Raw genomic sequence first — 26,943 nt, forward strand, 5'->3', positions numbered from 1 at the left:
GTACAACTCACCTAACGGAACAACATAAAAGCTGACGTAATTCTGCCAATCAGCCGTCTTAGCCGAAAACATTTCCACGTAGGGTCTGAGCGCTGCCCCAGCGTAGCTCTCATTCCCACACAGGGCTACCTTGAGGGGCTCAGGGATTTTAGGATTCTGGTTACAACTGTCGTGGAAAATATACCCCCCCAAAAAAGGATTAGTATGAGGGATCATCCCTTTTTTTTTTTTTACAAAACTTTGGGGATTTTACTTGTGGTTCAATAACTTGCAATACCACGGTGCAGGGTTTGAATGCTCTTTGCTGCATTCATTGCGTGTAACCTCCACTAGAAACTTCTGAGAGAAAACAGTCAATCTAACTGTAAACTGGCCAGCCCTCTAATCTATCTTAATCCTTTGTCCAAACAGTGGCTTTATAATCCCCAAAACTTATTAGTTTAAAAAAGCCACATATAAAGTGCTGTCACACAGCTGATACTGACAAGTGCAGGGGATTAGCAGCAGTATCTGATGACAGGGGCCAGTTTGTTGACAAAGGGATTAACAAGATAAGAGTTAAAAGTACTGTATTCTTTCCGAGTTTACAGGCCCTAACTCTGTGAGCTGCCAGAAGCACTTACACCTGATGTTTATAGGCATGAGAATGAATTTCAATAAAAAAACGGAAATTTGTGCAAAGACAAAAAAAAAAGATGTGAAATCAGGCAAACAAAAACCAAAAAAGGCTCAAAATAAATTAAAAATGCAGAAATTTGGGCAACAAAAAAAACGGAATTCGTGTTTAAACAGGAAGATTCTCATGCCTGATTTCAAAAGCACACCATGAGTTCAAAACACCATAACGAAAGAAAAGAGGGGATTCTTTCAAAAATATTTTTAAAAATTTTACAGATAAAAGCTTCAGAGATGGAGTATTCAAGTTTGAAAATACATGCATGTTTCCATGCAACGCAGAACCCTTTTGGAAGATTCCAACTTGTCAATGATGTTAAGTTCTATTTTCTGATGGGGAAAAACAATTTCCACACCACATTGCAAAAATTGTCCACTTACTACTTTTGGAGTTTGTTAACAATAAACTGAAGAGTTGCTTCCACGTCGTTATGGTTACACGTACACACCACTTTCTCCCCAGCATTTGTCAAAGTCTGGGCTAATACCTGAATAGAACACAAAAGTGAGGAACACACCAATTTTTACATACAAGGGCTAAAGTTTGAAAATGCATTGAGTAACCATACACCTAAGTGCACAATATCAGGTTGGGAAACAAATTAAGAAAAGAACAAGAGGTCTGGATCCCTACCTTGCCGTGTTTCTCCAGCACACTGACTAGGATGACTTTGTCGGGGATCTGACTATCCGTCAAGCCTTGCCAGAGATGTGTGAGTTGTTCAGCCAACGGCGTTACACTCGGGTGCTGCAAAGGATTTTCAAAGACAGAAGATGACATCAAAGACAGAAGTCGATATCAAAACAAAATTGTTATGAAGAATGGATTCAGAATACATCTACATACACACAATATACAGTATGCGATATTATTAACCTCAACCCCCTAGGCCTTTTTACCAGGATGTAGCCTCCTGCAAAATCTTCCAATTGGCCTTATGGAAAAATAGCATAAAGCCTCAATCCTGCAAAGTCCTCCATTATTTCTTGAATATGGTCCGTGGAGGGGTGACCACTGCCCGAATCCTGCAAAATCCTGCGGCAGTGACTGTCAATACAGAGGCTTGGCCAGTGACATCTTGGAGCAGTATTGAGGATTTCAAGCACAATCCAGGCCTATATTTATGCATACCGGTAGCTGAGCAAAAACAAAAGGTCTGGCCCAAGACCTTGACAAAGTGCATCCTACTGGTACGACATCAGTAACGTACTTTTGGCATGTCACCTCAATCCCCCAAATTCCTCAACTTTTGCAAAGAGGATTTTGAAGGATTCAGGGCGGTTTAATAGGGTTAATGTCTGAGATGCATGCCCAAATATCTGACATGCACTTGCTTATAATGTGCCAGTCTGCAACATGGAGCATGGCATTGGAAAAGTGAACTGCAAAAGTGTGCAACGGGGAAGAGCTTAATGGGTTGGAGATTCCAGATCAGAATGGAATAGAATCGATTCAGAATTTGGAATGGAATTGTGATTCCACATTTTCCATTAATTAGTAACAATTCAATTCTCTCAAGAATAGATTCCAGGCACTTCAAATGTTTAATTCTTAGACATGTCCATATTTGTGGCAAATATTTGTACAACATATAACACCTGTCAAGGACACTGTGTATATACATGCAGTGATGCAGTACTGCTTTTTATTGGTGAAATTATGGAAGTATTAACTCATAGCTTTTTTTGGATGGATAGTGTGGATAGATAGAAATGAGTTTGATTTTGAATGGAATAATGACTCCTGTATAGAATAGGAATCAATTCCAAACATTTTGGAATTGCCCAAGCCTGATTACATGTCCATACCCTATGATCAGCCTTGCCAAAGCTGCTGGCCTTCTCCACGGACTTGGAGTGTTGCCGCGACCCATTGCTGGGTGAACCCTGTGAGCCCTGCGACCACTCTTTGCTCAGCGTCTTGGGCACCGACTGGCTGTGCTGCCGCTTCTCCTTCTGGCCCGCGCCGTTGGTACAGGGCGGTACCGTCCTCTCGTTGTTGGGCGAGGGCGTCGTCTTCATCAGAACGTCCCCCGGGTCGCTCTGGTGGGACAGGATGCTCTCGCTGCGGTTGGCAAGAAGGGGCGGGATCTCGGATATCGGAGTTGTTTCGTCATCCACGGGGAAGTCCTGTTTAAAGGCAACATTATTTTCTGATTATTTGGTACCAACTGCAGAGGCTGTTGATTTGGTACACGGTACCCTGTGGAGACATGTGCATAACAGGGAACAAAAGATTGTATACGTCTCCACAGGGCAATTTCTTTAGATGAATACGTCTCTACAATGTTTTCACGAAATAGATATATGGATTTTACTAAAAAACTAGGAATTTCCAATGTATGTTGATGTGTCGCAAATGGTAGAGTTTTAGAAAAGGGATATTAAGTCCGAATTTCAGCCCAGGAAATTAATTCTGGTTAATATAGGAACATTTTGAAACTACACTTTCAAACTACAAGGATACAAATTCCAGTATATGTGCTGTGCAGTATTTTTAGGTTAACCCTTGCCCGTTACAGGATTCACTTTTGAACATGTACATGTATCTTGATGAATCCAACATTATGAGACAACAACAGAGTGCAAAGTCTGCCTATTGTCTTCTTTGTATCTACATGTATCTCACTGACTGACTGTGTGAATTGTTTTTGTTTTGCTGAAAGAATGCACACCTTTTTTTGTGATCCATGGACAGAACTTTGAAACGGTGGTTGTGTTTAAAAATCCGTAACTTAAAAAGTACATGAGTGATTTGAATGATTCTTGTACTAAAAGAAAGCTGATGAATTGGGCTTTCATATCCTAGATTTCAAAGGTGCTACATGCAGAACTTCAATAAAACAATAGTCCTGACATTTGGGTTTCGCTTTTTTTGACTCGCCCTGTATACACTTGAGGGAAAAAAACCCCAGGTTTAATCCATTTTTTTTCCCCCACAGAATGCTTTTAATACATATACATATGTATGTTCCCATTCAATGGTTCCCCATCAACACGACCGCAATGACTCATAAGTAATGACTTCCACTTTGCGTAGGTAGAACAAATGTTTCAGGGTGGTGTGCGGGCAGACACTGACAGATTGAAAGTTTGGTTGGAACATATGGTATGCATTACAATTTCTTGTCAGGAAATCTGCTCAATTTGTGAATGGTTCTAAGAAGAAAAAAAATCCTTCAATTGTAAAAGTAGAATTTGGCGCCAGAATTATTATACACCCATTTACCTTAATAATTCGTCGCCGACACCACAAACTGACACTCACGCGCAAGTGGGTGTCAGTTCGTGAAAACCACGTAATCAACAATTTCAATCAATCAACTGACACCCGGTAGTGCGGGCGCACATCTGACGCGAAATAGGACGATTTTCGTTTTCACGAACTGACACACCCAAGCATGATGCGGCAATACAGAACGGAAAAATACAGTTTGAAAGGTTTGACACATATTTAATCCATCCTTGTACTTGTGTGATTATACAAAATTTTAATTAAAATGTGTTTCAATTGGTAAAATTAAGATCAGTGTCAGTTCGTGAAACCAAAAATGTACAGGGTGCGCTCTAAAAGTGCCGCACTGTGGAGGATGTCAGTTCGTGAAACCCAAAATATCTTGGTTCTGTGAATACGTGCGCGTGCAGCGCACTCACGCGAACATGAGTCTCAGTTCGTGGTGCCGATGACGAACTGCATAGCCAAAGTGAATGTCTTACATTTCTAAATATCAAAAAAATAATTTACGTTTCAAGACAACTTTTTCGAGGGAGACATGGTAGTCTCAACTCCAGCCACAATTTAACCCATCTACCCTCTCTCCCAGTTTGTGATCTTGAGAGCCACTCATAATGAGCGTTCCTCACTACTCACCCCTGAGCTGCCTGAGTCTTTGCTGTTGCCGTTGTCTTCATGACACTGGTCAATCAGCGGGAACTGCTCCATTTCTTCGGCCATGGAGCTGGAGGTAGGAATACCCTGGGAAAAGAACGGCCTGTACAAACAAAATAAAATATAGAAAATAGATAAGATGTGCGGAGGATTAGAAAAAATCAATACAATGAAACAAAGAATATCAATTGCTGTGATCTTCTTCAGTTCAGTTCAGTTTAAAAAACGGTATTTATGTTCTGTTAGTTTTAAATGATTTTGAACATTTATAAGCATCTTTGCCTTAATGTACATGATTCATATTAAAATTCCAACATTTCTCGTCAGGCAAGACAGATTTCCAGCTTTATGCAAATGTACTTCTCAAGACTGTAAATGTGGAAAACACAACTACACATGGTGCAGTGCTAATTTTAACTGGTGGAACTTGGGCATGTTATACAGGGGTGTGAGTGACCACTGATAAAAATAGCTGAAAACAGCTGAAAAAGGTGTAAAAAAACTGAACTTTGGAAATCTCTTATACTTTTGTACACAGCAAGAGAGGGAAAAAAGCTGAAATCCAAAACAAAAAAGCTGAAATCAGCTTTAAAGCTGAGATTTCACACCCCTGGTTATATTCGATTACATTTCTAAGTGTACATTTTATTTGAAATAAACTCCACTATCAGTTTCCTCAATTATGTATCTTTAACCCTTACCCAACTGGACCCTCCAAAGCATGCCATTATGTGCCTTAAGAAAATGGCATATGTTTTTTGCACGGCCCTCCAATATCTGCCATGTCATTTCAAGGGTAACTGGACAGGCACTCCAATACATGCCACAGAGAACAATGAGAGTCCTCTGATAACAAAGTGAGTGCCCCCAGCTGGTCAGTATCAGGCACCCTCCAGGGCCTCCAACTCCTGCCAATTGGAGCCTTCACTGTTAAGACAAACTATCTGCCAATAAACTGCAGCTGGAGGGCATTGGCATAACCAACTGACATGCAGTAAACTACCCTCAGAGAGTAAGGGTTAATAGAAATTCATGTTCCGTTGGTTTAGTCATTATAAAAAAAGCAGTGCTATACAAATGTATAAGTAACCCAGTCCCAAGTCAAGTCACAATATTCAAATTTAATGCGAAAAAAGGCATTCTTTTGTTACTGATCATCAACTGTTACATGTACTTGTGACCTGAATATCATACATGCATATGGGCATTTCCACGGTTACTCACGTTACATTTTTGATGTACTTTTGAGTTTCCTTGGGCTGTAATTACCTTACTGAAAAGGTTTAATAACTGTTATCCCCATGGTAGATAGAGTAGATCTAGACCTACCTAAGCACCAAAGATGACATCCAGAAAAATGTGTTATGTATGATAAACAAGATGCACAAAATCGGTTACTCACGTTACGAAAATGTGACGTGAGTAACCATGGAATTCCCCATATGATATCCCAACATATTCAACAAAACACTTAATATGTTAACTTTGGCAACTTTAATGTTGATCAAAGGTTTATCTGACATGATGTTTAAACAAGACAGGAGATAATTACTGATAACCAATAATCTGTAGGCCACCTGTGGAGAATGTGAATGTATTGCAGCCAGTGCATACTATCATCAATAACTACACGTATCTGTCTATACTGCTCAGAATATGTACTGTTCACTTCTACATGTTGTTAAATGTTACATGTACACTTGAACGTTGCAGATCATAAACACCCACTTGTGTACCACTAAATGTATGTGTAAAATGTATGGAACAACAGTTTGTACATGGTACATGTACCATGAATGTACATTTTGTACATATGTACCGTACACTGTGGGGTACAAGATTATGAAATGCTTGTCTTGTTTCTTGTACATACGTTACCAACCTCGTTCCCCATGGGTACGATCGCACTGCGCCATGTTGTTTCCCATCATGCCTTGCACGATCTTAACCCCTGGTTTTAATTGTGTAATTAAAATGTGTCAAAATATGGCACATTATAATATAGGCTGCAGTTTATCCGTTTTACGTGCCGACGCCATCTTTAAATGTTAAAAGTTGTGATTTTGAAGAATCAATCCTTTCAAACATAACGTTTGGACGTTGCGTTATTTAGCAAAGATGTGTGTTAAATGTACGTACCCCTTTCGTGCCTTTACAACCACAGATACTGTTTTTTTGGGGGGAAAACGAGGCTGCCATAATCCATATCGTACAGGCATCGCGACTTTTGAAATGAATAACAATTTTTTTTCGTACGTGACATTACGTGCAAAGCACGCGAGCGCATTATGGGCGCGCCCGGCATGCAATCTTCGAAATGCGCACGCAGTACGCTGTGAATAGCCAATCAGCGTCATTTACGTCATCATCATGGCCAGGGGTTAGTGTAAGGAACGCGCACGTGCCCCTGGAGTCGAGGCTGATACGTTACATGTACTGGGGGTACATCCAGTACGTAATTTACACTGAACATCTACGGTGTATCATGGAGGACTAGGAACATGGGTGTATTCATTGCATACACACGTATCAAGCATGATACAAATCACTTACGCATGAATTGGGTTACACTTCATGTTTTGCAGCCTTCAATCTTCCTGCTGTAATTATTTTTGATGAAATGGCCATCTCTCTCAGGGAAATCTGATACCAAGCAAACAGACATATGCACGTGTGCGTACGTGTCCTATGCAATGTGATTTATTTCTACGTATGTAGAAGTCATCTTTTCACCTGGAATATCACTCACTCAGTGAAACCCTAGACATATTTGTACCTCATGCATACACAATGTTCTGATGTTTGCTTCATTAGACACACTGAAAACAAATTAATAATGTTGTAACGGGTACTCAAATGCCGCATTTATTACTGCACATGTATTTGGACACAATCGACAGTGATTATTGAAATACTCATAAATGCATGTACAGCAAATGAAAGTACATGTACATGTTTATCTACATGTACCGGTACATATTACATGTATACCGGTACATGTATTTGATGATTGATATGGTACCGGTACATGTACATTAACTTTTTTTGAAATGCATGGATGCACAAAGTTTAATTATTAAAGGAACTGCAAACATGTATATTTACCGGTACCTAACATTATGAACAGTCGCATATGGGCAATTCCACGGTTACTCACGTTACGATATGCAACATGAGTAACCAATTTCGTGCGTCTTGTTTATCATACATAACACATTTTTCTGGATGTCATCTTTGGTGCTTAGGTAGGTCTAGGTCTACTCTATCTACCATGGGGATAACAGTTATTAAACCTTTTCAGTAAGGTAATTACAGCCCAAGGAAACTCAAAAGTACATCAAAAATGTAATGTGAGTAACCGTGGAATTGCCCATATGTACGTAAATGTACCCATTTATCACAGAGAAAATGTAGTACAATACATCAACAGAAAACCAGTGATTAAAAGGCATGCGTACAGTATGGGCAGCGTACCGGTATATGCGCATGTCTTATGAGACTTGAGAGCTTGCATTATGCCAAGTTGCAAGACTTGTTTTTCGTGTCCGTGTGAGGACTTGCAATGCATCATTGGCTATGTGGATACTGGATCACGTTTCACATTTTTCAAGATGTGCCTCTCTTGTTTTTCGCCCTCCGCGGATCTGGAATGACGCGCGTGAACTGAAACTGCACTTTATAGCTAGGGTTATGGGAGGGGCCATCGATGGACCAAGGAGAGATGGCCGAGAATGGTTTTACAGTGATGTTGCTTGTTGACGGCAGAACGAAAGACTTGTGCTGTTGGGTTTTGAGGAACTGATACGCACTGAATTGGCTATTATTATTAGATTACAAATTTGGTATTTTACTATGGTAAAGTCAGGCACTGACTGGATGTCACTTGAGGCCAATTGAACAGTCGTTGACTGACAGTGTAGTTTATACGGGCCTTTGAATATCAAAGTTAACAATTGTTTTGATAAACACTTGAGGAAGGTATTATAGTTATTATTAATCATTTCTGGTAATGAAACCAAGGATTCCTCAAAAGCGCCCTAGGCGCTGTAGGCCTATATGTACAATGTATCTCGCAAGCCTGAAGAAACCTGCAGTGTAGAGTGAAGACGATGAGAAGAAATTAAAGTTAAGAGGTGGGAGGAAAACCCCAGAAAAATATTCTGGGGAAAACCCAGGGAATCAGGTAGTGACTGAAAACCCAAGATGTTGGTCAAGGCGGGATTCAAACCCGGCTCACACTAGCAGTGGAAGGCGAGACTCCCAACAAACAGCTGGTGGTGGGTGGGGGCAGGGTGTTTGAGTTGACTTACAGCTACATTGTACATGTACATGTACATGTACACTGTAGGTAGGGGGTGGTTGAGGGGGAGGGAATGAAATTGGGCAATTCCACACTAATGGGCCCAAAAGTGTGACATTTGAGAAGACCTTTAAGTTTTGATGATAAAAGTACGATCTTAAGGTCTCTCAATTTCTGCTGTAAACATTGCAAGCTTCGAAACAAATATCCTCACGTGCAAAGGATATAACTGGTAAAATAAATTTGGTTGGATCAAAACATACATGTACAGTTTCAAAATGTATAAATAGAACGAAAAAAAATGTTTAATGGGTGCTGGACATACATGTACCCGGTACATGTATCCAATTTGTTTAGCGAGCACAATTAATGATTTGGGCAGTGAATTTTCAGTTCCAGGATGCAAATATTACTTACATGTACATGTACATGTACGTACATGTACCGGTAGTCAAGCCTTTTTCAGATTATTTTGTACAGATATCTCATTTCTAAGGCCTCGATTCCCTATGGCATACACTGCATAATTGCGTTACGTGCCAGGTTTTAGCTATTAAGAGCTAATCACATGCGAACTCACGTACTCAGCCCTTCGGTAACGCGTGTGTATACATTTTGTACCAAACGTGTACATGTTTTCAGCAAGCTACAGCATAGATACAGCATTTATAAAAATCTTTATGTTGGCAAAACCCAGTGCAATTTGTGACTTTATCCTGAAAAAAAATAGAGTAAACTTGGCAAGAATCACGTTGAACCTTTTAAACACTGAGTTCTGAAGCAAACGCTTCAAAACTGCTGGTTTGGATTGATTTTAATGGTATTAAAAAAGTTGAGAACAACAATGCTGGCATATTTTAAGAGAATGAGATTTGAATCGCGAATCTTTATTTGTAGCAATTCTGACTTCATTTTGGCCGTTCTTTCTAACAAGCTCATGCATTTTGAACTACCGGTAAATGCACCTTTTCCTAGGTACATGTACATGGTACAGTACGTGTACATGTATTCTACATCAATATTCCATTGGCATACATACATGTCTTCATGGGACTGTGTACATGTACGTACATGTGTGAAAGATAAACGTTATGCTCAATTTATTTGTAACTTGTGTGCCACAAATGGAGAAACAAAAACACCAACTGCATGTTCAAGAACACAATTCCAACTCAAGAGGCAAAAAAGATATAAATACATAAAAACATCCTACAATTGCATTTCCAGCAATGTAATAAGCCGGGCACCTGGGGAGCTTTGCTCAAACCAATAAATGAGATGGAGCTTTCCAACAAATTAAGGCCAGTATTTCCATGGTAACGGGTCTGGCCCATCACCAGTTCGCAAATATCCCTGTAGATTTATGTGATTAAGTGTAGCTATGCTATCAAGTCCTGAGGAGCCCGTATCTGTTTTTCCATTCACTATTACACACGGATGGCATGTTGGGTTTGAGCTGAAACACATAATGTTATTGAACGAATTATTGTTCATTTTCTCTATTCTTCCATATTTCTTCTCATTTTTTTACGTACATAGAATGTATTTACAAAATATCACAGCTACATGCATACTACATTTGTATAATATGCAAAAGGTGAATACATGTAATTACATGTGTGAACATTTTTTTCTTCTCTTATGTACTAAAAAAAAGGGCAATGAAAGAATACTGTAGTTGCCCATACACATGTACAGCTATGGAAGCATATGGTATATTTGAAACAATATACGAAACTCTAGTTTGACTGCTATTACAATTTGCACACAAGGTGTTGAGAGGAAGACTCAGTTTACAGTCTCTTCACACCCATACACTCTAGCGATCCTGGAGTGTTCTGTAAAAATAGGCTTTCTATTCCGTTACTCTTGGAGAAAAACAAAGTTTGATCTTTTTTTACATGATTAAGCAGCAATGTGTCTGCTGCACATATACACCTGCTAGTGTTAATATCACAGTACCAAAGTAATAATGTAAAAAAAAAGAGCAAAGTTTGTTTTTCTCCAAAAGTAATGGAACAGAAAGCATAATGTTACAAAAAAATACTGAATCAACATGTCTCAGCATTTTGGGTTATTAAATAAACTCCATTACCGGTATTTGGCTGGGCAAAGCTTTTGTGATGGAACTTTTTCTAATATTATAGGTCTTTTATATTGCCATGTACATGTACATAACATCCTTTTTGGCTACTCAGAACTTAAATTTCAGACTTTTTGTGGAAATTCACTAGTCCCATATAGAGTACAGCACACCATATGAACTTTGACTCAGGACTGCCCTTGACCTGCATGTACACTGCTCCCCCCCCCCCCCCCAGAATGTTTCACTGAAACCTACACAGCAAGTGGGGTGCAGTAAGTATAATGGTTACTGTGTTCGACTACTGTGCCGTTGTACATGGGTTCGAATCCTGACCGTGGGAACATGGTGCTTGTGCTCTTGAGCAAGGCACTTTACCATTATTGCTTCATCCTTCGGATGGGACGTGAAGCCGTAGGTCCCGTGTGTTGTGTAACGCACGTTAAAGAACCCAGTAACACTTGCCGCTAAGAGAAGGGGTTTGCCCCGGTGTTTCTGGCAGTGGCAGCAATATGCGCCGCAGCACCTAGCAAAAAGGTGCTACATAATGGGTCTCATAATGTTCATATACTTCACTTACTTGTCTTTAGTTGCATTCTCCCCTAGCGCTTTGTATCCTTTTGAAAAGGCGCTTTATAAATTTGGTTATTATTATTATTAAGTGCACAAAATTTGGTGCTTTAATCCGGTGTGTTACGATTTCTTCCTAGTGCCACTGGACTAAAAAGAATTAAATCAACAACACTGACAGACAGACAGACAAGCAGACAGACAAACACACTGACCTCAAGACAGGCTTGGGCGTGGAGCCAATGCTCATCTCATCTTCCTGGTCCATATCGGGCCCGCTGTCGCTGAGATTCAGGTCATCCAGGTCGTCGTAAAGCAAGAAGTCCGGATCCATCTGGTTCTGATCCTGGTCCTCGTACGGGTACTGCTCCGTGTCGCTGTCGTCGCTCTGAACTTTGAACTTCTTCAGGAGGGCGATGAACTTCTGCTTGAAGTTCCTTTGCTGTGGTAACAATGGAAAGAACCCAGCAGGTTAATTTGGCAGAAGTGCGGACCTGTCTCTCCAGCAAAGATGGAATAAACCATTCCTGAGTTGATGCCATGCTTGCGCTGATGTCTTGTATGTTCTTGAAGTTGCGGCGCGCATTTTCCCAACTGCCTTGCTCTAAAAACAGTACTTTGTGCATGGCTTTGTGCATTGTGCATATTGCTCTCAGGCACTTCTACAGAGTTGGGTACATTTCATGAAGGGGTAGTTTGGAAGACAAAAATTCTATTTCAAATTGAAATACTTGTAAGGTAAGAGTGGGTATTTTTCGACCGGGGAGAGAATCTGACCACTTGCTATTAGGCCATCAGCCTGGGGTTTGGTCGGTATCAAAAGAGGGGAATAATGCTCATTGTGATTTTTGGCAGGGTATGCACCCCTGTAGTTGGAAAATATGTGATAGCATTGCAGCGGTGGCAGCTTTTTGGGTGCTCTCACTTTAAAAAAAAAAAAAATGACGGCCAAAACATGCTTGTAACCACATATAATTAATCTGGTAGCAAGCATATTGGCGGCCATTTTGAAAAAAAAATTGAAAGTGATAACACCCAAAAAACTGCCACCACTCACACTGCAAAGCTATCACACATTTTCCAACTCTAGATGTGCATACCTTGCCACAAATCGCTATGAGCACTGCTCTTTTCGATCATTTGATACCGGTGGCCCAATTTTTGGACCGAAGCTGATAGCCTATATTAAGCACAAACCTTGTTTGCAGCAAATAATCAACCCTAGTCAAAACTAAGGTTTGTGCTTAATACAAAGTGATCGGATTCTCCCCCGGTCGAAGATACCCACTATTACCCTATGTATTGGATTTTGGATTAAACATCTGACATTTCGAAAACTCAGCAGACTCTGTGGACAAGGCATTACAAAACAAATATTGACTGCTTTAACTCGTGGTACAGTCAAGCCAGTCTTCCTCTGTGATCCACAGTGTACCGTGAGTCACCTATTTTTCGTGTTATTAAATTACTTGAAGCAGTCAATATTTGCTTCAAATGACATCAATGTGGAATCAGGATTCCTTACCCTGATCATGGGAGGTCTTAGTTTGGTCCTGAGCCCCTTCCTTCCTGGCTCTTGCTCCTCCTCACCCAGGAGATCCTGAAAGAGAACAAACCATCACAAATATGACATCATCAAATTACCCACTGGATATGAAAATCATCAAAAAAATTGACATCCCTAAATTTTAGAATAACGACATCTCTGTAACTATGTACAATGTACATCATGTACAAATAATGTACATGTGTGTACCTACATGTAGTATCTAGCATGCCTGGACATTCAACGTTTTCCGCACTTGATTACATTGTGCAACTTAATGTGTGACTTAATCTTGCTATCTTCACCACGCAAACCCTTTAAATCTTATCGCACTTGATTTGTTTTCTCAGAAAACAAATTTTGTCTTGTTTGAAAGCTAGGTAGAAAAGCTCAGTACCGGTATGTCTAAAGTAACATAACCAATTTACTGAAACTTAAAATAAAGAACGGAGAATTTTTAAAAAAAGCACCTGAAAATTGAGGTAGTCAGACTTTGGAAAGATGTGTACATATGTAAATATTTTTTTTTTTAAATGCTTTTCTATCTAAACGTTAAAAATGACAAACAAAATTTCAGGGACGGGGGACGGACGTGTAAAGTGTTATTGTTTTTGTATGCAAATACAATCTAATGGTTTATAAATTTGCCATTTTAAATCATTTGATAGAATATATGTACCCTGCACATGTATATGAAAATGTATTACACATTTCCTGGTATGGTATATTCTGATACAATGCTGCCCAATTACTACTTAAAGGGAATGTACATCATTGGTTTTTGATGTAATTTTCAGAAATGAACTATTTGAGGGGTTAGTATATATATAGATCAAATATTGTTACACTGACATTTTTGAAGTTTTGTGTTTGAAAAGGTTGGAAAAACCAAGAAAAACAAAAATGTTTAAGTAGTCTGGTTCCCCGACTCCACAAAAGATAAAATGGATCAATTTATAGATAATGGAAAATTGTAAGGCACGGGAACCAGTCTAGCTGGCCTGCACCCGTTCATGAAACATGTAACCAATAGCAAACAAAATTTGGACTGAAAAAATGGTTAATTTGGAGCAGTAGTTGATAAATAGTTAGGTTTTTCCAACGCTGGTCGGCCGACCACCGTTGGAAATGTATACAAAAATACAATTTTCTTGAAAATGACTTCACACCAGGTGCCATAATTTTACAAGATGCTTGAGACTGTCATGTACCAACATCCTAGTAAGGTATTTCGCAAAAACTTGGTAGTTTTATTTTTCGATGTTTGCAAATGTTGTATATTCCCTTTAATGTACCATTGTACATGTACATGTACATGTAGGTGAAACTACAGGTATGGGAGCATGAACTATATTCTGTCATTGGATTCACAAGCAACATCTTGTATCCAACAGAAAACAACAAGTTCACAACACTGAATGGAAACCATATCCTGTCTCCATGACGCAGACTAGCACTGGCAGTTGCGTCTCCCCAGCGTGAACAGCCGACTTAAACCTCTCAGTAAATCACAAGAGAGGTGTAAATCCATACGGTAATGCAAACATCTTTAGGTGCGGACGGCCGGCTCAGCTGTGTGTGGGCCATAATGAATTCATGGGATTTTCTGGAGTAATGTGGCATACGGTTTCCACACTGAGTACACTCAAGGGGGGAGGGGGGGTAATGTCTGACGGAGCGATCATCCTGGTAGTACATTTATGATTAATGACTCTATCCTTACAACATTAATCAACACAGATTTATACACTTGCTAAGTTCCTGCATATGTGTGAATGATGAGAGCAGTGAAAATGGACGTAAGGCTGAAAAAAAAAAGTGTTTTCAATTACATGGCATTTGAATATAGAGCAGGTAGGTATAGGGAATTATTCAATTTTGTGCGTGTTTTTGTGTGTGTGTCTGCATGTAGTCAAGGGTAAGAGGTAGTAATTGATGGTTTTTGGGGTTCTTTCCTCATTTTTCCCAAAAGAAAATTAGGGTAGGGGCTGTCAAAATAGGGCAGGTAGGGTAACCAGAAGTAGGGGTATTTTTTTGGGGGGGGGGGGCTTAGGACTTCTACAAATTGAAAATGAGAATGTTTTAACAGAAACAAAATGGCTCTGGAACAAATGACTCAGAAATGGTGCAATTGTTTTTTACAAATTTCTCCCCTTAAAAAAAATTCTGTGCAAATTCCTGGATAAATGAGAAAAAAGTCAGCACACTCCAACCATAAAATAGCACCCCCCCCCTCCAAAAAAAGACTGTCATATCCTTGAAGTGTATAATTAAGTGTGACCTTTTTATGAGAACATTATAGGCATTATGACATGTAGATCAGTTTTATTTTCCCAAGGGCAGCCCTCCTTTACCCGGATACAACTTCCAGTGCATCTTAATCAATGACGATCCACGGTCAGCAAACATCCTGGATTATCCAATTACAAAAATGGCATCAATTATCACGACCCATATATTTATTTTTCCCTCTGTGCTTGCATAAACATATTGTATATAGACGGAAGTCATTGATTGGTTTGGTTTAAAATGGCCTGAGATGACAACCTACATGTGCGATGTCTTCAAAGGAATCTGTGTCATTTTACTGATGGACTGAACGAGGGGGGTGGGGATGGGGGATGTACAGTGATGACTACAGTACATGTAGGGGCAATGCCAGGGAGAAGTGGACTGGACTGCAAAGTACAAGTTTGAATGTACATGTATCTTTAGGACTTAGCACCACAATCTCAAATTAAAGGGGACAAAAGGGCCTTTCATTTGAGTGGTATTCCAGTGAGATGAAACGTTAAGTGCAGGTTTTTTTTGTCAAAAGCTGGCGGGGGGGGGGGGGGGGGGCTAAAATTATGGCTTTTTGGTAGTCATTTTGACACCTTGTTTTAACATGCAAGGCTGAGAGATAGGTTCGCTTTCTATGCCAAAAAAGCTTCTTTCTTTTTTTTTGATAATTAATTTTATGTTTTACTTGTTCCAAAGATGGCCGGACAAACTGTAACGCAGCCGTAACATAACCTACATATTTTTTTTGGCAAGGCTTCAAACTGAAAAGGGAAATTGAGAAATGTTATACATGTACACACGTACATGTTGTCAGAACATTTGCCATTTAGTAAGCAATTACACAAATACTATAGATGTACATGTACATGTAATTCATTCAAGCTATATCCATTTTGAGGAAACTTACATGCATTGTTATCAATCCCTGTCCGGTTTTCTTTTTTGTACCATACGAGAGTGCATGTCCCATTACAACTCACAAAACATTTCTACAAAATGTACATGTAAATGATTGTGGTTTTGATATAAGTCCTGGTAAGATGTATTGATTGTACCAAAATGGAGAATTGATACCCACACATGTTGATATTGGGGCCCATAGAGCAGTGCTTCGTTGCTTAAAATGTAACGAAACTAACCGTGAAATAACCCATCTGGTTCATTAGTGACTTCGTCACACACGCGTGCGCACCCTTGATTACAAGTGGCCATTGGTAAAACACTCAAGTTGTGTTAAATTCCAGATCCATTCGTGCAATATGCTACATCGTGTGAATAATGTCACACTAACAAACCGAATTGAGAGACGCTGTTAATCACACTCTGATTCTGAAGTAAAAAGTACGACATGCAATAAAACATAGAATAAATAAGACACTGAAATTTTCAGTTTCTTTGTCATTTTATACGTACAATGTACATGTACATATACCTGGACCAGTACTTGTACGTATACATAACAGTATTTTAAAAGCCAAGCGTATGTAAAGCTTGTGTACATCACAATGGTGTGTGTATCATCTTTGAATATCAGAAACATGTACATGTACATGTAGAGAAACATCCACAGAAATTTAATACATGTTCATAAAAGAAACAGTCTGTTGCACTACGAAATGACGTTTACACAAAGGCAAGCCCATAGATGATACGTCACTTTGTGGTTTACCCAAAGAAATTATGTTGGAATGGAGATTCTCCATTTTGAAAACCTTTGCGTAGACTGTACAGTCACTGCAAAAGTAAAACCCACTTGAATTTATGGGAAACAGAACCACGCAATATAAAGGCAATTCATTGATCGGATATTTATTTTTAGTGAATCCCGCCACAAATACACAAAAGACATCTCTATACAATGCACAGTAGGCGAATGTAAGAAAAAAAGACACAGTCCTGGAAATGCAACCCAGTAAAAATAAAAACACATATACAATTTCAAGCTGAAGCAATAGCCAACTTGTTTGTGTTCTTCCCCTGTCTGCGATCTGGGGCAGGCTGTAACAGGAGACCATGGCTATCAAGTGACATAACAAGTCCCAGAAAAAGAAAAAACTGCCAGAGAGTGCCAACATGCATTCCACAATGCAATTGCTGTCAAAATAAGCGCAAGGGAAGCATGGAAGATTGGGCTTCTGTCAGGACCCATGCTGGTATGTCCTGAGGAATATGTGATCTTGTGGTAAGGGCGCAGCATGATGTACAAGTATTGAAAGAATTTATGTTTTTTACAAACTGTGTTCTGTGCTCATCACTGGCACTGTACCGGACTTAAGCTATGCCGAGTCGAAGATGATGATGTACAAAGTATGCATGTGCATTTCTGGTTACATGGGTCGTATAAATTTTGGAAAGGTATGAATTGCACACAATGCTTCTTCAAGATGAAAGAGTACAATTTGTCATGATTTCTAATAAGCCTATATGCTTTTACTTTTATGTATATATGTAAAGTTGAATTCAGGTACTAATTTGAATTGGATATTTGAAAATCGTTTTATTAAAATAAGAGATTTAAAGGGAATACAAATGTATACATCATTTGCTTTTGCTGTAATTTTCAGAAATGGATGGAATTGGGGGGTTGGAAATATATAGCAAATATAGTTACACTGACTTTTTTGAGGTTTTGGGTTCGAAAATGCTATAAAAGCCAAGAAAAACAATCATTTTCCTGTAGTCTGGTTCCCTGACTCCATTTAAGAAGAAACAGAGCAGTTTACATACAATGGGGAATTGTAAGGTCAGGGAACCAGTCTAGCTGGCTTGTACCCGTTCATAGGTGTGTAATCGATTGCAAACAAGTGCGATGGTCAATTGGGGCCAGTATTTGAAAAAAAGCCGGTTTTTTTCCCAACGCTGGTCGGCCGATCAGTGTTGGAAATTGATACAAAAATACCACTTTTCTTGAAAATGACAGTATACCAGGTGCCATGATTTTACAGGATGCTTTACACTGTCATTCACTAACAGTCCAGCAAGGTATTTCAAAATGATTTGGTAGTTATATTTTTTGATGTTTGCAAATGTTGTATTTTCCCTTTAAAACATTTATTTTTTTTTACAAAATGTGTTCTGTGCTCATCACTGGCACTGAACTGGACTTAAGCTATGCTGAGTCGAAGATGATGATGTACAAAGTATGCATGTGCATTTCTGGTTACATGGGTCGTATAAATTTTGGAAAGGTATGAATTGCACACAATGCTTCTTCAAGATGAAAGAGTACAATTTGTCATGATTTCTAATAAGCCTATATATGCTTTTACATGTGTGTAAACGTTGAATTCAGGTACTAATTTGAATTGGATATTTGGAAATTGTTTTATTAAAATAAGAGATTTAAAAAAATGCCATATCACCAAGTAAATCATTTCCACACATATTTCAGTGGATGTCAATAATATCTTGAAAAAAAGTTATACATTTTTTTTACAAAATTATTACTTTGATTTACGTGCTCTTGAAAGCCCTACAAGCTCAATTTCATAATTTGCTTTCTTCTTTTTTTGAAGGGGGTGATTTTTTTTTTTTTAATATGCGCATGCACAACTAATTTTCTGGAGATTTCCAACTTATTTTCAGTTGAAAAAGTAACTTAGGTAATATAACCTTTTTGGGGGGGAGGGGGATTTTGTTTGTTTGATGTTGTTGTTTGTTTGTTTTTTGTGTGTTTTTCAGTCGGAAAAAAGTAAAGGTGATTTAATTCTGCAGTACTTAACATTCACCAAGAATCAGACAAAAAAGACATTAACTGCATGAAATCAATGCATTAGGCAGCTCATCGGCAACTGGCTACCAAACTCAATCAGCCGGGCCATATTTACCTGGGTTTCGGGAAGATTTTCTCCGCTGTCGCTGTTCTCCTGGTCCGAGGAGTAAGATTCTTCCTCATCTTCGGTTTCATTGTCAATATCCGGTGATCGATCTGCGGAATAAGACCAACAAAAAAACGTGCAGAATGTGGACAGGCACTGTTTCAAGAACGCAACATGAAAAAAATGTTAGCCATAGGGTTCCTACACACATGTAAGTCTTTGACGAGGGGAGTCAATTACATTAATACTTAACCCTAACCTTCCCAAATCCTCCAAAATCCTCTTTGCAAAATTGAGAATTTTGCAGGATTGAGGCTACATGTATATACATGTAGCCTCAATCCTGCAAAATTCTCAATTTTGCAAAGAGGATTTTGGAGGATTTGGGAAGGTTAGGGTTAAGTATTAATGTAAATGTGTGGCTGATTTTGGAGGACGCACTGTGTCAAGGTCTTACAATTAATGTTGTCTTAGGCTGGACCTTGTGTTGTTTATGATCAGCCGTGCATAAATTTAGGCCTAGATTATACTTGAAATCCTTTTTCACACCGTGTGCGAGGATTTTGCAGGACTGAGGTTGCATCCTGGCAATAGTGCCTAGGGAGCTAGGGTTATACACATATACTTGAAATCCTCCGCACTGCTCCAGGATGTCACTGCCTCTGCCTCAACACATTGACAGTGATTGCAGGAGGATTTTGCAAGATTGAAGCAGTGGTCACCCCTCTCAAGGACCACATTCAAGAAATAACGGAGGATTTTGCAGGACTGAGGTTGCATCCTGGCAATAGTGCCTCTAGGGAGCTAGGGTTAAGAGAGAGTTTCACGTATACTGTACATTGTATACATGGGTCATTCTGTAAAGTTTAATAAGGTCCAAAGTTTTGACACTTTTCCTCTCCCTGTTACCTTGGTAATGGTACTTTGTGATTTGACATTCAAGTATCATTGAAATAAGAATGACTACAAATTATTTTTTTTATTTGTTAGATAGGTAGTTTGCTAAGGGAATAAATGTGTGCTCCGGATGTTTTTATCACTCTGTTTAAGACCGCTTAGAGTCTGGGTGCTGATAATTACCCGAGCCGGAGGCGAGGGTAATTATCAGCACCCAGACTCTAAGCGGTCTTAAACAGAGTGATAAATACCGACCGAGCACACATTTATTCCCATTCACAAATACCTTTTCGGTAAAAAAAAATCAAATAATTCGTTCAAAAATCCCGGTTTTGTTCAACAAGTTCACTTCATGCTTTTTGAAACATCCCTCTAGCAAAATAATGGAGAGTTCAGCTGGTGAGTAAGATGTAAACAACCCTTTTATGGAGATTGACGCGCGCGTAGCATGTTCTGCGCGATGTCGCGCAGAACGCACCTGGGGCGCTGCGTTTTGAATTTAGAACTATAAAATTCTGACTCGCTGGTAGTGTTGCGCACGCCTACGTGAGGATTGTGAACGTTCAACCAATGAAATGGTACATGTAAGAGGCACTGGATTTTTAGGAGTCCACATTTTATGTGACACTGGAAAAGTGTTTAAGACCAGCTAGCCATGTTTTTATCATCCGTTTAAGACCGGCCACGTGACGGGCTCTCGACCAATAGGAATAGCTAAACTGTCTGAGGTATTTATGAATATTAATTTAATTATTCACACATTGGGGGACAACTGCATTACGGAGCGCATCAGAATTCATAATTGTCAGATTTAACAGGGACAGAAAAAAGTGAAACCCAAAGTTTTAGAATGACCCATATAACGGTACATGTACCGGTACATATGTGAAATTGTTTAGATGCATCAACATGTTCATGTACCTAACAATTAAGCTAAAAATCAGTCAACAAGTTCTCCCAAGTAAACAGGTCCATAAAAATTAACCCACAAGATGTCTCCAGCACCGTTTCGTCTCAGCGAAAGAGACATTTGCAAATATTTACGCACGCTCCGCCGCAGAGAAGTGCCCTTGGTGTTTTGTCAGACCGACCATAGCCAAATGCCAAATGATCATGACCAACAGCATACAGCCGAGAGTAAATTTACAAGACGCTGGCTCCAGGTTTCCAGGGAACTCATCAAAGGTCCCAGAAATCAGAGACCGTTTTCTCCCCCTCGGGACTTTGCGACTGTCAGATATCAACCTGCCATGGATGGTACAGTTTAACGAACCCCTGTTGATGGTACATGTACATGTACAATGAACATGTGTAATGAACATGGACATGACATTTACACAGATGACTGCAGGCCATGAGTGCACCAAGTATAAGTTTTGTAAATTCACAGGTTAGAGCTGTTAACTTAGTTTGGGAACCCGATGCCTGAAAATCAGGGAAAGTATCTGGATGCCTGCCACATAGGCAGGAGAGGCTGGCCTTGTTAAAAAAATTTAAGGAAACAAAGAAACAACAACATTATATCACCGTGGGAAATGCTCATAAAATTGCTTTTCCTTCTTTTTTTTTCTTCACAAACGGAGTGAAACCTCAAAATACTACACCTGTCATGACTGTGAAGACAATTGAACTATCGCCGTTTGTGAGCTAGCCACGCCCCTTAGACAACCCAATGGAAATTCATACGTTAAGTTTTGTTTGTCTCAGATTCTGCGCGTTCCGCGTCCATTTGTGTATCATGTAATTGGACTATATTCCACAAGCTGCGTTGACACGATTCCACCGCGATAGGTACTGTAGTGTGGTGTACAATGCCCCTATAAAAATACTGGTGACTGTTGATCATTACTAAAAAAATGTCATTTTGTTCTTTGAGTATCCATTTCAAGTGCACTGGCCAAGCACAGGTACATGTAAGTACACAGTACCATCTGTGACTCTCCAATACACTTATCTGTATATGACAAGTGAAAAATTTTCGAAAGCTTTAAATGTGTTTTGTATGACTAGATTTACATTTCAGATGCATAATTTTTCCCATGACAAAAAAAACTGAAGGAGTTAAATGCAAGAAATATGTACGCATCTTATTTAACCGTAACTCTCTAGGCATTGTTGTCAGGATGCAACCTCAATCCTGCAAAATCTTCCAACTGCCTTCATGTAAAAAATGAATACAGCCTCAGTCCTGCAAAATCCCCTGTTATTTCTTGAATGTGGTCCTTGGAGGGGTGACCACTGCTTCAATCCTGCAAAATCCTCCAGCAATCACTGTCAATATGGTGAGGCAAAGCCAGTGACATCCTAGAGCAGTGTGGAGGATTTCAAGTATCTAGGCCTTACATTATGCACGGCTGAGCATACACAACACAAGGTCCGGTCCAAGACCTTGATACAGTGCATCCTCCAAAATCAGCCACACATTTTTGCCGTATAGCCTCAATCCTGCATAATCCTCCATTTTGCAAAGAGAATTTTGGAGGATTTGGAAAGGTTAGGGTTAACGATGACTGACTGTCCAAAGAAGCATTTTTGTGGCAGGTTACTTTAACTCTTTGGTTGTGAGCCTTACCAATGCCTCGCTTGAACTGATCCACCGGCTGACTGGACAGACCTAAGACGGTCACGTGGGCAACCCTGTCCATTCCGTGTTCCTTCCCGTACAAACTCAGCTCGTTATCTTTGGATTGTTGCAGCACCTACATTCCCACAGAGAAAACAAAGAGCAAAGTTATCAATCAATAAGTATCAGATTGCATCACAGGGGATTGATGGTGAAACCTGGATTAAGTCAACAAGGGTCCAGTGTAGGCAAAACCGGGTCCCACTGAACATGGGTAGGAATGGTGTGTACACCGGTTGGCCACACACTCTTGTTTTACTATACTCTCGAGGACAATGCTTTGTAAGACAAGATAAATTTGCAGTAGCACCATGTGAATAAATCTCTTTTGTGAGTATGTGTGGTTCTGAAAAGAACCGGAGGGACTGAACGTTTCGAACAGTATGCTCTGCCCGTCGTCAGGAGAATGAGGGATTCCAACGATGATGCGATGTTATAAGGATGGGTACAGTGAGGCGTGAGAAGGATGCAAACTGGTGAAGCTCGAAACCGGTGAAGCTGAGAAGGATGCAATCCTTCCTGAGAAGGATGCATCCTTCTGAGTAGTGTCCGTATGTACCAAGTACAACGTACAAAACATGAGAACCAATTACCAAATTACACGTAGAATAGCAAATTTGTTTGCTTAACTTGTTGAGCTCATGACAAAGTTAAAGTTTGCATATCCGCCCTCTGCTGAAAAGTTAAATTTGATAGAAGAAAAGACATAATTGAACAAATAAACACCACTTCATTCTTCCTTTTGCTCAAATTGTGAAAATTATCCTTTTTGATACTAATCGAGGGCCAAACTCATAAGAACATGTATATATATACCAGTACATGTATATACGTGTTTGTAGTACAGGTATAGATTTACGCTAAAAAAACTTGAAAAAATGTACATTTTTTTGGGGGGGAGCATACAGGTTTCAGTAGCTTATCTCTATTAAAACACAACAATAAGATAACTTAGAGATTCCTGAAATTGTCTTCATATTTTGACTGATCTTTTCAACTCATAAATTTCAACTAAATGTCACAAGACAACTGTCCAACATGTTTTGCTTTCCAACAGGATAAAAAAAAAAGATGTCAGGTTTTCAAAGAACCTCAATTTGCTAATAATTTACCGGCACTGCAACCATGCAGCTGTTATTGACCTCACTTAATCGCTGTGTTTTGTCAAAAGGCTTGCAACCGCAGCCCACCTGAGCTTTGAAGAAATACAGCCCCTCAGAAAATTAATTTAGATATGACGCGGGTATTTCCTCAGCGTAAATGTCGCGATTACACACTGCAGCCCGGAGCCAATGGCCGCCATTAATTTGTCAGTTCGTAGAAGCTCGTTGACACAAACATGCATTTTTCATAAGCATCTGTTGGAAAGCACTCAAGGGAAAAGTCACTCCTCTATGCACCGTGTTGATGAGATAAAAACAATTTTCTTTTGAATACAAGGACAAACAGGAAAAAACAAATGAGCCGTGGTTCAATTTGCTTGCAGCCGTGCATCATTAAAAGAACCGATAGTTACAAAGTGTATATTTTGCAAAACCTTAAATTTTTGGATATTTAGAAAACAGGGATGAGATTAAAAAAAAAAGTCCGAAAATTTGACGAAATGTCTGACAGATGTACACGTTTTGCTTTCTATACTGATAATGTCTTTCTCGCAGATTTAAAAAGTCTGATTTCAGACACGTCTTAAAAATATCATGCCTGAGAAAAGATACATACGTGTCTACAGTTAAATATTTCATGGGTTGGTATTTCCCCAAGGTTTACATGTCTTGACATTAAGAGTGAAATAAGCAAATTGAAGAGAGAGATCAACATACATACATATATACAAGAATTTTTTTCAAGGATATATCAGTATACACGTAAGTATAATATAGAAGGCTGCTTAAAAAAATACAAAAATATGCTAAAGGGGCGCATCATCCTGAAATCAACGACATTTTTATGTTTAAAATTGTTTACTTATCCTACATGTATTTCAAGGTCTGGTTGAAGGGAAATTACATTAACCTACAATGTAATACTGTATCCCACTGTGCCTGAGAAAGACGGGGGAAAAACGGTTGTTTATTTCTGATGCGGTGGACATTATGTGGCATACGCATACGTATTTCCAGCCGATAATATGTACATGTAAGTCTCCTTCTTGGATAAGGAGTTTGCCTCCAGCTTCTGTGTCCATGATGTCGGATGATTCTTTTTAGGAAGACCTCCCATATGTTTTGTACAGGATCACCAAATTGGGGACCTTCGGGAATTGAGTATCCTCTACTGTTCAACGTCCCCTATTGAATACACGAAGCACCAATACACACGTTGTGTCCGGCACGTCCAAAGCATGCATTGCTCTGGAAAATGTGCGAATGGAATAACGACTAGCACCCACACAGCTCAATTTTTTTAAGAGGCAAAATTTGGACCCTGAAATTCGTTCTCGGAAGTACACATAAAAACAGCAAATTTTTAAAGGATGGTTCTGTGAACATTTATATGCTACTTTTAAATGCTCTTTCCTATTGATATAAGTTTGTTTTATAGCCCAATTGGGGACTTTCCAGGACGCGAAAACCCTTTAATCTTCCAAGCAGAACTAACAAAATAAAACGGTGTAATCACAGTAAACAAACCCAATCAGATTCGTTTCCAATGATTAATTTGTTTGCCTTACACGCGTGCATTGGACCGTTTCCTTTCTTCAATCCAAAATTCTGTGCATTATTCAGAGACGGTTCGATGTGTTCTTATTCCTCCATGGTTCGATGAACAGAGTGTACAACAGGACATTCATGGCACGCTTGGCACGTACGTTACTGTCCACGCACGTACGTACGTTCAGTGAAGACGACAAAATAGAGTCGCAGTAAATCATAGGCTGGCACGGAATTCTCATGGGAAATAAACACTGCTCATTGAGAGTGTAATTCTAACCGTTTTGTTTTTTGTTACCAAGATAATTTTTTTTTTGAGAACTGTTTCCCCTCTCTCTGTCAGCTCAGAGAGATGTGTTTATGTTTGAACTTCCATTTTTTATTAATGGATTCCGTTTTTTATTTATGGATAACGTCCAAACACAAGGCCAAGGTCACTCAAAGGTGTGTAGGAAGAACAGAGAAAGAAAGAGAGATGTCACAGTGAATGAATGTACATGTACGTGTAGATATATTCACTTGAATTGCAAATGATTGAACGTACAGAAGGGAAGGAGCTCGATTTCAGTACAACGTGTACAGAGTTCCCGTTATGGAAACATTGGATTTAAAAAATGAAGAAAAAAAGGCAGAAAAGAAGGGTAAGGAACAAAACTCTGGTAATATTTTGACATTGTGACAGACTTTTTGTTAATTGTGCTGCATTTTACAGAACTTTGAAAGCTACATGTATTTCAGGATTCCTGGTTTTTACCATTTTTTTTTTTATTTTCGATTGATGTGAAACTGAAAGAGATGGATCAAACAAGTTAAAGGGAATATACATCATTTGCTTTTGCTGTAATTTTCAGAAATGGATGGAATTGGGGGGTTGGAAATATATAGCAAATATAGTTACACTGACTTTTTTGAGGTTTTGGGTTCGAAAATGCTATAAAAACCAAGAAAAACAATCATTTTCCTGTAGTCTGGTTCCCTGACTCCATATAAGAAGAAACAGAGCAGTTTACATACATTGGGGATTTGTAAGGTCAGGGAACCAGTCTAGCTGGCTTGTACCCGTTCATAGGTGTGTAATCGATTGCAAACAAGTACGATGGTCAATTGGGGCCAGTATTTGAAAAAAAAGCCAGTTTTTTTCCAACGCTGGTCGGCCGACCAGCGTTGGAAATTGATACAAAAATACCACTCTTCTTGAAAATGACAGTTTACTAGGTGCCATGATTTTACAGGATGCTTTTCACTGTCATTCACTAACAGTCCAGCAAGGTATTTCAAAATGATTTGGTAGTTTTATTTTTTGATGTTTGCAAATGTTGTATTTTCCACTTAATTTGAAACAATTACAGGACGGGTGTAACTCAGTGCATAGTGGTGTCGGAACACATTTTTTTTGGGGGGGGGGGCTAACATGTACTTCAAATTACCAATGAGTCAACTTTTGGATGGGACAGCGTGATATACAAACCTCTGACATATTGATGAGCCCAACGGCCAGCGTTTTATAGCCCAGTATCGTCCGGTTCTTGTAGCGTTTCCGGCGTTGCAGCATGATGCGCAATTTGTTGCCGTCCCTCTTGAGAAAGTGTGGGTACTGAAAAAGCAGGA

The 26,943-nt window shown here is 39.3% G+C and overlaps 1 protein-coding gene across 2 annotated transcripts in view; it reads right to left on the reverse strand.

The window, feature by feature from the left end:
• The window catches only part of LOC119736190 (phosphofurin acidic cluster sorting protein 2-like), a 58,104-nt gene that overhangs the window by 13,003 nt on the left and 18,158 nt on the right, over positions 1–26,943 (reverse strand). For both annotated transcript variants that reach the window (XM_038210225.1, XM_038210218.1), the window contains exons 4-13: positions 26,804–26,929; positions 22,634–22,760; positions 19,174–19,274; positions 13,043–13,117; positions 11,733–11,959; positions 4,547–4,667; positions 2,485–2,805; positions 1,310–1,423; positions 1,057–1,163; positions 12–166 (exon numbers count right to left, since the gene is read on the reverse strand). In XM_038210225.1, the coding sequence (XP_038066153.1) occupies positions 12–166; positions 1,057–1,163; positions 1,310–1,423; positions 2,485–2,805; positions 4,547–4,667; positions 11,733–11,959; positions 13,043–13,117; positions 19,174–19,274; positions 22,634–22,760; positions 26,804–26,929 (1,474 nt within the window). The remainder of the gene's footprint in view (positions 1–11; positions 167–1,056; positions 1,164–1,309; positions 1,424–2,484; positions 2,806–4,546; positions 4,668–11,732; positions 11,960–13,042; positions 13,118–19,173; positions 19,275–22,633; positions 22,761–26,803; positions 26,930–26,943) is intronic.

Source organism: Patiria miniata, unplaced genomic scaffold (assembly GCF_015706575.1).
Source record: "Patiria miniata isolate m_02_andy unplaced genomic scaffold, ASM1570657v1 HiC_scaffold_10, whole genome shotgun sequence".
Classification (NCBI taxonomy): domain Eukaryota; kingdom Metazoa; phylum Echinodermata; class Asteroidea; order Valvatida; family Asterinidae; genus Patiria; species Patiria miniata.